This window comes from Neopsephotus bourkii, unplaced genomic scaffold, assembly GCF_033783945.1.
Source record: "Neopsephotus bourkii isolate Nb327-2 ecotype Australia unplaced genomic scaffold, CSIRO-AGI_Nbou_v1 NB_1707, whole genome shotgun sequence".
NCBI classification, from domain to species: Eukaryota; Metazoa; Chordata; class Aves; order Psittaciformes; family Psittacidae; genus Neopsephotus; species Neopsephotus bourkii.
Genome location: NW_026902181.1, coordinates 2,537,128 through 2,550,784, shown reverse-complemented (window position 1 = coordinate 2,550,784; position 13,657 = coordinate 2,537,128). Strand labels below are relative to the sequence as shown.

At 44.4% G+C, this 13,657-nt stretch overlaps 1 protein-coding gene across 1 annotated transcript; it reads left to right on the top strand.

Annotated features, from left to right (window-relative positions):
* The first annotated feature begins 7,556 nt into the window (after window positions 1-7,556).
* GPHB5 (glycoprotein hormone subunit beta 5) lies at window positions 7,557-10,774 on the top strand. Its single transcript, XM_061376211.1, has 2 exons — window positions 7,557-8,095; window positions 9,978-10,774. Exons 1-2 carry the CDS (start codon window positions 7,892-7,894, stop codon window positions 10,164-10,166), a joined length of 393 nt encoding a protein of 130 aa, XP_061232195.1. The 5' UTR covers window positions 7,557-7,891; the 3' UTR covers window positions 10,167-10,774.
* Window positions 10,775-13,657: the final 2,883 nt, after the last annotated feature.

The window sequence follows — 13,657 nt, the reverse complement described above, 5'->3', positions numbered from 1 at the left end:
CTACTTGCCTTTACATTTGTCCTTCTGAGTTTTTCTTTCAAAACATTTTGCTCAGAATTTAAGGTTTGAGAAATTAATTTTTCTGAGGTACCACATATATAAACATGTAAACCAGGAATTTTAGTAAATGTATTCCAACTGCTATATAGACTGTCTGTCCAGATTGCATAAAATCAGGTTAAGATCAAGACTCTGAACTGAACCTTTAATTCCGCTATATATTTATGTTTATTGGAATTACCTTTTTTTGGGTGCAATACCTGTACGTTAGAGATGCTCACTACTAATTTTTAGAAGCTCCAGCTCTTCTAGTGGCTGTAGGCCTTTCAGTATTTCCCTTCTGGGTTGAATCTGTCACAGCTGCAGGCCTTTTTCAGCAGAATTGTGTTGTCTCAACGGGCTAGATGTGCCTCAAGCAAACTGTGGATTAACAGTTTTTTTCTTACTGTTAAGCTTTACCCTTGGACTTCATTTTCCAGGTCTGGATGGAAAGGAGATGAATTGTGTTTGGCAGTTTCCTTGCAGCAGCAGTGCTAGTAAGGCGGTGTCTGTGCCAAACTGGCGATGATATTGTTGCAGACAGGGCAGTGCTGTTTCACAGCAATTCAGATCTCCTGGGCTAGATTTTGCAGGTCTGTTCTTTGGGCCATTCTGCCACTTGTAACTCAGGTACCCCCAAAAGCAGCAAGAAGTAACTATCTCTTCTTAAGATGGGTCATTACCCTAAGTACTAAGTGTGGAGTGGTTTATTTCCACAGCAGCCTCGACAAATCCTCTTTCCTGAATACATTCTTCTCACCCTAATTCTCGTTCAGGCAGTGCTAGTTTGTGTTGTGTTAAGCTCAGGAAGCAAAATGAGCAAAAGTCTTTTACAGCAGAAGTGGCTCTGTGTGCCTGAAACATTCAGCCAGGATTGGTGTCTCATTGTTAGTAGGGAGAGTCCATGTTTATGTCATTACCGTCTGAGAATACATTTCCTGACTGCTGCATTGTGCTTACAGTTGGCAGTATTTCTGTCAGACCATTTCTATGAGATTTACTTGCTTCCTTTGAGTTTAATTCACAGATCAGTTATGCCCTCTCAAGGTTAAACCTATTTTGTCTGTCCCTTTGCAAACCAATTCTTCCTGTTCTTCAGAAATTTAGCAACTTACAAAGTCACACTCCCACAATAGGGACAATACCCATATGTGGGGATGGATTAAGGAATTTTAACATGCTTGTTTGAAATGCTGTTTTCAGGACATAAAGGTTTATTCCTGTCAGAACTACCAGCAAAGAGTAAATCACCCATTGAGACAAAGTCTAATATTAGCTTGTATATAGGAAAAAGTGATTCTGGTGCCAAGTTTTTAAGTGAATTCATCAACTTAAGTCTAGCATTATATCGCTTCATCTCCTCCTACCTGATAGTTGATAACTCACCCTGTTCAACATGAATCCTAACCTCTCTTGGATGCCTACTCCTGTGAACTTGGCCAGCAAACCCATACCACCTCATTTCATCATCCATTTCCCCTCTCTCACTCTTGACCCTACAGCCAACCCTTCCTGACCTCTGTGTGTGCAGTGCATTAAATATCTCCTGTCCAGTCACTGTCTTTGCTTGCCTGAATGCCAGTTTCTTCTTGGCCTGCCAGCTGCCTGTGTGGTTCTCTGCAGTAGTTACTGTGTGTAGCTACACAACGTCGTTTCCCTTCATCTGTCTCCTCATAACACATCTCCGCTCCTTTCTCATGACTAATCCAATTAAAACTTGCAGTGCATTAACTGCCCATTCTTTACTGTACCTCTTTGACCACTTCTACAGTCTCCCTTCTCTGACCTCTGTGTGCATGGTAATATTGCCTCAGTTATCCAAGGTCCTCTCCATGCTTGCAAGGCATCTCAAAAAGCATTTGTAATGGCACTACAAACTGTATTTCAGTTCTTTCTCAAAAGTCAGCAGCGTCATTGATGTCTGCAAGAAACTTGTGAGATGATGTGGAAAATGTTTTTAACATTTTATTCACTCCTCCGTAAAATTCTGCGAGAAATCTCACTTCTGCTAGAACAACCTAGAGATCTGGGGCAAACACAGTAATAGTAGGTTGAAAATACCCCCCAGATCTGCGTTTTCAATCTGAAACAAGAAGTTTGGCACCTAACATGAAAAGCAGTAATTTTCTATTGAAAACCATGGTGGTTTTCTTTTAACCGATTTTTAAATTGTGCTCTTGTTTTCTTTTTAACCTAAACTAACACGATTACTGTCAGTAGTGCTTCACTTGTGCGTGATCTCTCACCTTTCCACCCCATCATTCATACCTCTCTCTTTCTGAGCTATGAATTAATCAGGATACAGACAGGTTGCTCATAGTACCTGGAATATTTCAAGACTTACAGAACTATAAATTATCCTTGTAGATGGTTAATCATAGGAAAAATATATTAGGGCATGTTTAAAGTTGAAGCCTCTTCATTGAAAAGGCTTCTCATTGAAGGATAAAGATGGAATAAAAAATTCCCTGCGTGGCTGAGAATTTGGGGGTTCACGTTAGTTAATCTGTTTGGGTAATTTTAATTTGGGAATTGTATGTAGCCTTGGAATTGAACAGCACCTGGTATTGCTCTGGTTTTTGTGCATGGGAGAGGAGATGGGGAAAGACAGAAACAAGCCACATTCAGAAGTCAATGAAGAACTTGTGCATACCCAAGGTCTCATGCAGCTATAGAGTCCCCCACGTTGTAGGCTAAGAGCCCAGAAGGTCTTTGAAAAAGAGAGGTGGTTTTTCAGAGAGCCTTTTGAAGTGCACAGGCTGTGTATTGGGACTTCTGCAATGGCAGTTCAGTAAAAGGCCAGTTCAGGAGCAAAGCATCCTTCCTGCTGGCCAATCTTCCCAGGAATGCACCTGGGAATGGTGCTGTCCTGCCAAGAGAAACCAGTCACTGGGAGTCCAAAGTTTGTTCTCAGGATTTGCCAAGAAGCCCAAAGCCCTCTCAGGATTTGCTGGGAATTGACTGGATTAAACCCACAGGTACTTTATAACCACTGAAGTTACACATGGTGGAGGGCTGCAGCAGACTGCTATGGTAGCTCTAGTGCAAAGCCTATGAGATTTACTTGAGGAGCAGATAAGGCTGTAAGCTACTAGTTCTCATAACCCTGACACCTTGAACATCACACTTGATGTCTCTGTTCTGCCTGTCCAGAATTCAGGGGAAAAGCCACAAGGCCCGAATGGGTGAGAGGAGACACAGTCCTCATGAGATGTGCTTTCATGGTCTATCTGTTCTTCTTTGTGTGTCTCACAAAAGGAACAGGCAGGTGAGTGATGGACATAGTAATCTCTACAAGTTTTATTTACATATCACCTTTTATTTCAAATGAATTCAAAAGATCAGGGAAAGAAAATATGCAGCTTTTAAACTTCTGATGTACACTGAAGGCCAGGTGTATGCAGTAGATTTACTAATTAACTTCAATGGCAAAAACCCAAACAAAATGCACACAAAACCTCACAAACAATAAGCTGACAAAACTCTGCCTGGGAAAAAGCCAATGCTCATGCATTTCATGAGACATGACACAAATCCTTCAGAAATTGCTGTCTGTGTCATGAACAGACAGGATTTTCTAAAGCCAAAGTAAGAAAGGGAGTCTGTAATTTGTCTTTCATTTTACTTTATGAGGTTATTCAGTATAAATGGAGACAACAGAACAGAATCTTGGTTAGCTGAAGTCAGTGAATCCAAACTGAATTACACAAACCTGAAGTCCAACACCTGGTTTTCTAATCCATAGAAGAAAAGGGATCTGTCAAAGCTGGTTGATCTGCCATCTGGCAGCTATTTCCTGTATTTGTCTCTAATACTGGGCTTATTTTTGCTGGCACATTTCCAGAGTCGAGTAAAGGAATTTATGATGAATATTTTCACTTTTACCAATATTTTCACTGCAAGTCAGGAAATTTTAAACTGTACATTTTAAAAAAAACCTTTAAAAGTTTCTTTTTTTAGCTTTAGTTTTGGTCAGCAAAAATTACAGACAAAAGGTTTTAGGTATTTTTTGTGAAAGTTGCTGATATTTTTAGATCAGCGGCAAGACTTTGGCTGCTCCTCTTGACGTCCCTGTGATCTGATTCAGCTTTGAGTCTCTTCCTGCTCCCTTCCACAATGTCCCACCTGATAGGTCTTCACTTGAAGATAAGGTCCTTTGCTGCTAGCAAAACTGTGAATAACAATGAGTGAGAATACTGAGAAAGATCTTAACCATGCCTCCCTCCTAACTTCAGGACAGTTCTCAAATATTTAGTAAAAATTCTGATCCTTTTTTCTTTGTTCTTCCCTTCCTCTTGTAATTTTCTATTTTTTTTTTGTTGTTGTTTGGTATTCCGTTAAGTGAATTAATTTCTGAAGTAGTTGTTTCCCACATCCTGATGGCAATAGAACTTAATGCTTACTGCTTTTCTGTGTTTCAGGAGGTGATTGTGAAAGCCTGGAGGCTGAGGTTGGATAGAGGGACTCATGTCAGTGACTGGAGAGTGCTTGCTGGAGAATGCCCTGCACTTGGATGCCTCCCTGTCTTGATGTGCAAGGCTTAGTCTTCTCACTGCAGCTCTAGGGCAGAGTCTTTGTATGGCTGATGCAGCCTCAGTCCTGGTAGGGACCTACTGTGCTGCTGCATCAGAAGTAGGTGGTTAAGAGCTGGAGAGAGAAAAGGTGAAAGAAGAAGGAAAGTTAGGATGACAGTCTGAACCGGTTGTGCTGGTGTACACCCCAGCATATGCTGAGGTGAAGGTCTGCTGCAATGTCATGTCTAAAGAGGGGACAGAGGGTATCGGTTATGCAAAATGTCCTGAGATGTTATTGTGAGGCTTGCTTGGCTGTAGACAATTGCTTCCCTCTTTTACTTCTTCCAATTACCATTTCCTAAAAAAAGACACAAAAGACAAATTTTGGAGGTGAATAACCAGCCTTGTGTGTATGTAACTAGTGTAATTTACTGACCAGGGAAACAGCAGGGCCACATAGTAGACAGAAAAAGAGCTGAGCAGTGGCTGCTCTAAGCTGAATAGTAAAGTATAGCAAGCGCTTTGCGGGTTACCAGGGGGTGTTAACATGAGTATGAGCCCTGCTGTGGCACCAAATATAGGCTTTTGACCTTGGAAATGAGACAAGGACCTCAAGCCACAGGTTACTCACCCTGAAGTAGGGAGAGCACCTACGTAATATATCAAGTTTCTTCCTGAATACTTTAATGTCACATTTGCCCAATGTCTCTTATTTGGTTTCCATAGCTCATACTACAGAAGGCCTGAACACAACCTACCAGGAGCATATATTTGAAGCTTGTAAGGTAGGTAAGTTAACAAACTCACTTGCCTGCCTCTAAGAGCATCACCCCAGTGGGTCGGTAATTACACTGATGCTTGCCCTGCCTTTTCTGGATGTGCCTTGGTATTGGAGCAGTGAGCACTGGGAAGTCACTCTCCAGCCATGAGCTGGTGGCAGGGAAGGGAGGTGACTTTATCAAGGTCACTGAGTCAGCTTATGGCTGTACTTCTCTCACCCACTTGTCTTTTAAGTCACTGATGGGCAAGTTTTTCTTAGCACCAAGATTCCTCGACTTCTCTCTGTCCTGTGAATAGCTGAAAATTGTGCTTGCAGAGTGAAGGCAATGGGCACAATTTCCAGATTTCATTTGCACAGTGGTGCTTATCTGTGTGACAGCTGCCTGGGTCCTCAGTAGAGCATTTGCTTTTCTTGCAAACTCGTACCTCCTTTCCCCATCCCTCGCCTTTGCTTGTACAGAGCAATCAAGTAAAAAAAAGATCTTACGCAGTTGACAAAAAGTCAAGTATTTTTCACAAAACATTTGAAAAGTCTTCCTTCAGGGTGTCTGCTCAGGGCTTATTAATTAGGGGAGTAATGATTATTTCAGAGCCAGCCCGCAATCTCCTCATAAAGGTGCTGCAATTCCACTATGGAAAAGAAGATCCATTTTGCCCCAGTGCTTGCTCATTATTTCACTCACAAAGATATTCCATTTGTTTCAGCACTGATGTTACAAAACAATACCCTTTAAGCTAATTGCTGTTGGAAAGGAAAGGCTTGCTTTACAGTCAATGGCTTTGATGCTTTGGGTAGTTCAAGTCAGAATCTGCCTCTGTCTTGCCTTGATTGACAGGACACTTTCTATATATTTGAGCAATTAAGCAAGCCAGTAGCAACCACTGGGGAGACCTACTGAGCACAAAGCTGATTAAGATTGCTGTGTAGGTCTCCTGCTGCTCGCTCTGACTTCCTGAAACACCATTTGCAATTTGAAGCTGCAAAAGGAGATCTGACTCCAACAAGGTAGGTGAGTGTGCTTCTGTGTGTTTGTTCCATGTCATGGCTCTGGCTCCTGAATAAAGAAGCAGGTTTTGTTAAAGTGGCAAAGAATAAATATTCAATTTGTTCTGAAGTTTGCCTTCTCTGGTTGCAGATGTCTGCTTTTAAAAATAAGGAACTTTCACCTTTTTTTGCCCTATTGAAGCTTAAGTATAAACAGACTGTCTTTTAATCGCGTACAAGACTATCGTGTATGCATGACAACATATATGAAGCAACATTCATGTGCTAATCTAAAACTGTATTTGGCAAATTTAAAGGATTTGGTTTAACAGAAGCCTGGGGACTCAAACATCAGTCAGGTGAAAGGCAAGCCAAACTCATTTAACTTAAGTCTATCCATCTGAGGATACAGGCCAATGCACACAAGACTGTGTGCCTCATGCAGTAGCTGACTTTCTCAAAATTAAATGTCAAGTCTGGGATTCTAGGTGGACATTTTGAGTGCAGTGCAATTATGTGAAGCACAAAATGGATCTTGTGGCTTAGAGATACTTTCCAGCTCTTTTTGTTTTCTGACAGAGGAAGTTTTCCAGAGGGGCTGGTCACATTCTGCACTGAGACAGAAAGGCGGCAAGTATCACAGGGACTTGGCTGATACTGGGCTGCTCAGAGAGTGTGAGGAGTTTACGCCTTGATCCCCTTGGCCCCGTGCTCCCTTGTCTAAAGGGTTCCATTCACCAGTTTAGCAGCCTTGCTTAGGTCTGAGCTGGCTGGTAGGGCAGCGTGTGCGGAAGAGCTCCCAGGCTCTCTGGCTGCAGTCCTGGGGGTGGACCAGAACCAGTCCAGTGCTCAGGGTATTGGTAATGGCAACTCCAATAACACTTTGGGAGGTGCTGAGATTATAGCACAAGTTCAGGGATGCTTGGCTCTTAACTTAGGCTAAAAGGTGAGAGGGATAAATCCAGAATTAAGTGCCTCAGTCAAAATGCTGGTGCTACATGCAGACTGAACCCTAATGAATGCATGATGCTGCAGCTGTGCTGCTTTCCCCCTTGTGCAGCAAAGCAGGGAACCTGTCACCTCCCATAGGTGTGCCTGACAGACAGAGCCCTTCCAGATTGACCTGCCAGGGCCACTACTGTCAGGGACTTCAGCCAACAACGCGCGTGTGCACTGAGAGGGAAGTGTTGCCTAGTGCAACCCCAGGGCAACCCAAGTGGGATGGTAAGAACGGTTATCTGCAAAGTAAACTTGCAATATAGAGATTTCTGTGGGTCTGAGGCACTGGCTGGTGGCTTTGTCGCTTCCAGGCAAAACCCACTGCTGTGCATGGAAAGTCTGCAAGCTAATGTATTCTGTTACAGACCATTTTACTAAGACTTTCCACTTCTGGGTGAAGTGGTAGGTGGCCCCTTGTTCTCACATCTGTCCATCTTCTCTTGGGCAGAATGAGGATGAGCAATAGCATGTCTGAGGTGAGGAAGGGCAGCCCCAGCTTCAGCTGAGCCTGTGCATTTGTACTTGGGTTGTGCTGGCTCTTCCACCCCTCTGCTTCTCTCCCTTCTGCCTCAGTATGAAGCTCCACCACCAGACCCTGGGCGCTGTGCTTCTACTGCTGCTGGCTGGCTGTGGCGTCGTGCTCCAGACCTCTGCCATCGACCTGCGGACCTTCATTGGCTGTGCTGTGCGTGAGTTCACTTTCCTGGCCAAGAAACCTGGCTGCAGGGGGCTGCGGGTGACAACGGATGCGTGCTGGGGACGCTGCGAGACCTGGGAGGTGAGGCTCTGCCGGCGCTGACGGGGGTGGCTGACACCAACATCCCTGGGTATTGTGCTTCCCCATAGGTGGTATATAGTACAGGTGCTTCCCCACCTAAGAAAAGAAACCCACCCAACATTAAGCAGCTTGCAGCTATCTACTAAACAGGCAAAGTCTGTCCCACTCCACAACCACCTCGCTACCACTGCCAGCAGTGTTTGCTGTCAGTTATTCCCTCCCTCCTTCCACTGCCTCAAGGGGGCATGTGATGATACTAATGAAACACTTGTGTAATACTCTCATCATGCAATTTGAAAGCCTCTTATGGCTTGAACACTTACGGAGAGAAGGTCTTTGTTACTTTACTAGAAGAAATTCCTTGGAGATTAAGATGGAGCTCCCAACTAACAGGTAATAGATCTTGTTCCAAAAAACAAATCGTAAAGATAATGTCTGCTTCTAATTCAGTCCCGTTTTAAATCACAGCCCTGTATAAATATGAAGTGGTTATGTTTTGGGGGCATACGGAGTGGGGAAAGAAAACGCATAAGCTCCTCTACACACACTTCAGAGGACAAGTTTCTGACTATCTTTGCCTTTCTGCCACTGGGAGGCTCAAGGGACCAGTCCCCATTTGATTTGTTCAGAGAAGTCTTGAGTGACTCCAGAGGGATTTCATGCACGTGAAGACAAGGACCCTGTAAGTGACCACAGGAGGATACACGGTCTTTATGCCAGCTCTAACTGCCCTTTTTCACTGCCTGCTGGGGTAAGGGGAAAGGCCAGCAGTGGCTAGATTTCCCTAATGGATGATTCAGAGAAAACTCCAGGAACAAACTTCCTTCTACTCTGAAGCTCCTCTGGCAGCACAGACCTTGCAGACTTTCTTACTGTACTTCAACACCACTGGCACGTAGTTAAGCTGAACACATCCAGTTGTAGGCTCAACAGCTTCTAGGAAGTGCCATGATGTATGTGGAGGGGGGTGTTGGGAAGAGGGATGCTGTTTGGATATCTTCTTGCTGAGATGTTGCATTTGTTCTTTTCCACGCTATCATTCTTGGTTCCCAGGGCAGGCTCTTTACACAGCACAGGGTGAAAGAAAGAATAAATTTAAATGTCTCCTGGTTGTGTTACCTTATGCTGTGTCCCATCTCACAAAACAGTGGACTCCCGCTCCTGTGTGTTCTGCCTCTTCTTGGAGTCTTTGGAAAATGGGTGCCCCTGTCAAGGAAAAACCCACTTTTCAGCAAAAGCAGTGCCACTGTGATACCATGTGGCAATGGCGGTTTCAGGACCTTCAGGCTCCCATTTTCTCTTGATGTCTGAGGTCTCTGGCCAAGCTGAGGAACTGCAGACTTCCAGGCTGGCTGCTGTGCTGGGTTCATCCCCCGTAGTGTACCTCCATCGGGCTTTATGGGATGCACAGCCTGACTAGGCAGACAGGTCTGTCTAAGAAAAAAACAGCCATTTGGCACTTGGATGCATCTCTGCTCTTAGGCAGCTTGTGCACAGGGAAGGGTTTCCAGCAGAATGCATTTTCCTTGATGGACAATCAGTCCTTTAGGAAAAAAGTAGCTGCTTTTGGCAAACATGAGCATTTAGTTGAAACACTTATATTCTCCTGAAAGCCAGCTTTTTGGGTAGGCTTTTGTGTTCCTTCAAGCAGCTTTAATTGGAGCTTTATGTTTTAAACAAAGAGAAACATGTGCATACACCCACTTTCCTCTATGGCAGGGCTCCAAGAAGCAAGTCTTGAAAGATGTAGCCTAAAACTTATTTACATGGTCTCTTCCACCTGATCCATGGCTCCCCTATTTACACCAAATCCCCTTGAGGAAACTGGAACCCCAGATGTTTGTCTTGCTGCTTGCCTGAGGCCAGTATTTCTCCTCCACAGAAACCGGTGCTGGAACCACCTTACATTGAGTCTTACCACCGCGTCTGCACCTACAATGAGACAAAGATGATGACAGTGAAGCTTCCCAAGTGTGCCCCTGACGTGGATCCCTTCTACACCTACCCTGTGGCCGTTCGCTGCGACTGTGACATCTGCTCCACTGCCACCACTGAATGTGAAACTGCCTGAGCTCTCCTTTCCCATGTCAGGTGAGGAGGGGCCAGCTTCTTCTCTGGCTTCATCTCCCTGGTACCTCCAGCATTACAGAAGGTGTAATTATGCCAGTCAAGGATTTGATCTTACCCTTTAGTGCTCTTAACGGTTGACTTTTCTGGGCAGATGAGGCTTAACCCCACTCCTCATGCTGTTCAAATCATTACTGCTGGAGAAATGTAGTGCACAGCCTTATAATAGCAAATCCTGTGGTTAAAAAGGGGGAAAAAAAAGTTGCAGTTTCCCTTCCTTAGAGGCTTTTCACACTGTGTGACCTTTCTCCATGCACAAAGCGCACATGGACCTAACAGTCACTAGGGGAGGGGGGGAAGCAGATCACAGAGGCATCACCAGCTCTGTAACAGCTTCTTTATTCATGTCAGGTTTTAGTTCCTTCCCAGTAATGTAGATGCAATTACTAATATTTCCACCACCTCACCCCTGCCATTAGTTTTTCTTACCCTGAGGTCTATCAGGAGCAGCAGCCAAAGACAGAGCCTTAAGGCCAATGAAATGAAAATGGTTACCCAAATTGCTACCTTGAAATTAGTGTGAATGCATACTCAGCCCTGACTTAACAAAGTACTTAAGCTCATGTTTAAGTGTTTTGCTTAATATCAATACTTTTACAGTTAAGTACATATTTCAGTGATTTGCTTAATTGGAGCTGTACTGTTGACAAATTTGCCTTACAAAAGTCAAATCCTTGGAAAAAAAAAAAACACATTAAATCTTCAGAACCAAAAGCATGTATCTTCCCACCTGCTTTTGTCCAGGAACAGAGGGAAACTGACTCCATGTAGAATCAATGAATTCTGCAGAGCCCAAGGGGTCTTTCCTGACAGTTTCCAGAGTCAGAGGGACCAAGCCAAAATATGATGATTGTGGTTTGGGTTCAATGAGCCAGCCCCTGGCTGAGCTGGTGGGAAAGGGGGCTACGAAGGGTGTTCCCACACTTCCCTGTGCTGCTCAGCTCCATGGAGACCTGCTCCTCTGTGGCTGCACACAGAGCTTATGGGCAGCCAGATGTGCTCACAGGAAAGCTGTGGAATGGCCAGTAATGTTGCCAGGGTGGGTGAGACAAGCCCAGTTAGGAAAGAGAGCAAACATGCCAAAGAATGGTTCACACCTTCTCAGACCATTTACAGATTAGGGGACACCTGTGAGCTGCTGCAACAGCCCTCTGGTCACCACAGCCACGGAAGTGCTTTTGTGCTCTGGTTCCCACCTGCAGGAGGACAGATCCATGTTCATCCCTCATCCTCCCCTGAACAAAATGGGAAATTATGTGAAAGGAGGAAGAGTTGCCAAGTGGGAGAGGTTCCCAGGAGATTACACAAAGACACCTTCTCAGATAGCCATTAGGAGAGAACTGTTGCTGAGAGTAATGTCTGCACCTGCCTTTCCTCAATTAAGAGTCTTGTCTTCTAGATGCAGTCACATTCATTTCCAGGGTTTCATGCTTTAAACTCCCCCAAGCGTTCTGTCCTCAGTGAGACAGATTTAAATTAATCTCTAATTGATTAGTTGCTGACATTTTTTTTTGTCTGTGGAACTGTAAAAGCTGCACTATGGTTGAGTAGTGTTGTGGTTTAAACAAAGTCAGCCATAAATCACGCAGTCGCTCTCTCACTCCCCCCACTTTTTCCCCTCCCCCTGCTCCTGGAGGGATGGGGAAGACAATCAAAAGACTGCAACTCCCACGGGTTGAGATAAGAACAGCCCAGTAACTAAGGTATAACACAAATCACTGCTGCTACCATCAGTAATAATAATGATAAAGGAAATAACAAGGGAAGAGAATACAACACCTCATCACCCACTAACTGATAACTCGCCCCCCCCAAGCCTGACCAACCACTGACCGATACCTAGTCCAACCCCGCAGTCCTAGCCCTTCTGGGTAACTCCCAGTTACATCCTGGGCATGGCATGCTGTGGTATGGAATACCTCTTTGGTCAGTTTGGGTCAGGTGTCCTGTCTCTGCTTCCTTCCAGCTTCCCCTCCTCCCTGGCAGAGCATGAGGCTCAGAAAGTCCTTGGCCAGACTAAACATTTGAGGAACAACTAAAAACATCGGTGTTATCAGCACCGTTCCCAGTCCAGGTAGATGACTTCAACTGCTCTGCCCCTGTCCATCAGTTCTATAGCCTCATCATAGAAGGCCACCAGATTGGTCAGGCAGGATTTCCCCTTAGTGAAGCCATGCTGGCTGTCACCAGGCACCTTGTTGTTTTTCATGTGCCTTAGCATGCCTTCCAGGAGAATCTGCTCCAAGATTTTGCCAGGCACAGAGGTGAGACTGACTGGGCTGTAATTCCCTGGGTCATCCATTTTCCCCTTCTTGAAAATGGGGGTTATATTCCCCTTTTTCCAGTCGTCGGGAACTTCACCTGACTGCCATGATTTTTCAAATATGATGGCCAGTGGCTTAGCAACTCCATTTGCCAGCTCCTTCAGTACCCGCAGATGGATTTCGTCAGGACCCATGGACTTGTGCACATTCAGGTTCTTAAGATGGTCTCGAAACAGATCCTCTCCTACAGTGGGCCCAAGGTCTTCATTCTCACAAAATGACTGCTACTGCTGAACCCAGGACAAGTAGGAAGGAGGTGACTTCATCACTCTGACTTTTCTAATTCTGAATAGAGTACTGTGTCAAACAGCAGCAGCACTGGTTTTCTGCTGATGGATTTAACTGCCCTTTAAGAAGTTCTATGATTGATTCTATGACTTAGAAATGGGCAAAAATGGGTTAGAAATGGCCCAAATGTCTGAAAACAGGAAAGTTCTTGTGCTCTGTTTCAAATTTTTCAAATTGCACCTCACGATCCTTCTGATCTTGTTACTATTCTAACTGGTATCACAACTATTATGGGAGACCTACCAAATATTTTTTGTTCTTTGTAAACCTCAACATTGTAGTACGAAAGCAATTTAAAGCAAATTGAAATTTATTTATGTGTAAGGGTTTCTCACATAGAATATGTATAAGCTCCTACAAACTCTTTGCCAGAGCCGTGAACATCTGTAAAACATCTCAATGCTGATATGAACTCATTTCCTTCACTAGACTTCTCTCATGGAGTCTGGATGTGCTATAGCGTCAGGACTAGAAGTAGGATTAGAAAGTGGCAAACTTCCTTTGCAGCCAACAGGAAATATGTGCTGTACACAGATATGGTGAGACAGTGGGAACCTCAGCAAGTACTCAGAAGAAAACTCTGCAGAGTGTGAAAGAGGGTTTTGACTGATGCAATAGCAGCTAAACTGGAGGGTGGAAGAGTGGGAAGGATGTATTGACTGAAACCATGCTAACACTTCTGGATGGTCTTTTAAGGAGGAAAGTAAAAGTGAATGAGATGCTGTGGATTTGCTGTGGGTGACAAAAGTACAGCCAGTGCCAGAGCCCACTAGGCTATTTGACTGGTGCATATCCCACTTCACCTGGATATGCTGGATTCCCA

Bases quoted from the DNA above. Each gene is read 5' to 3' on its own strand.
- GPHB5 (XM_061376211.1), top strand. From the start codon at position 7,892: ATGAAGCTCCACCACCAGACCCTGGGCGCTGTGCTTCTACTGCTGCTG. The intron at 8,096-9,977 runs GTGAGGCTCTGC...TCTCCTCCACAG, and splicing joins GACGCTGCGAGACCTGGGAG to AAACCGGTGCTGGAACCACC.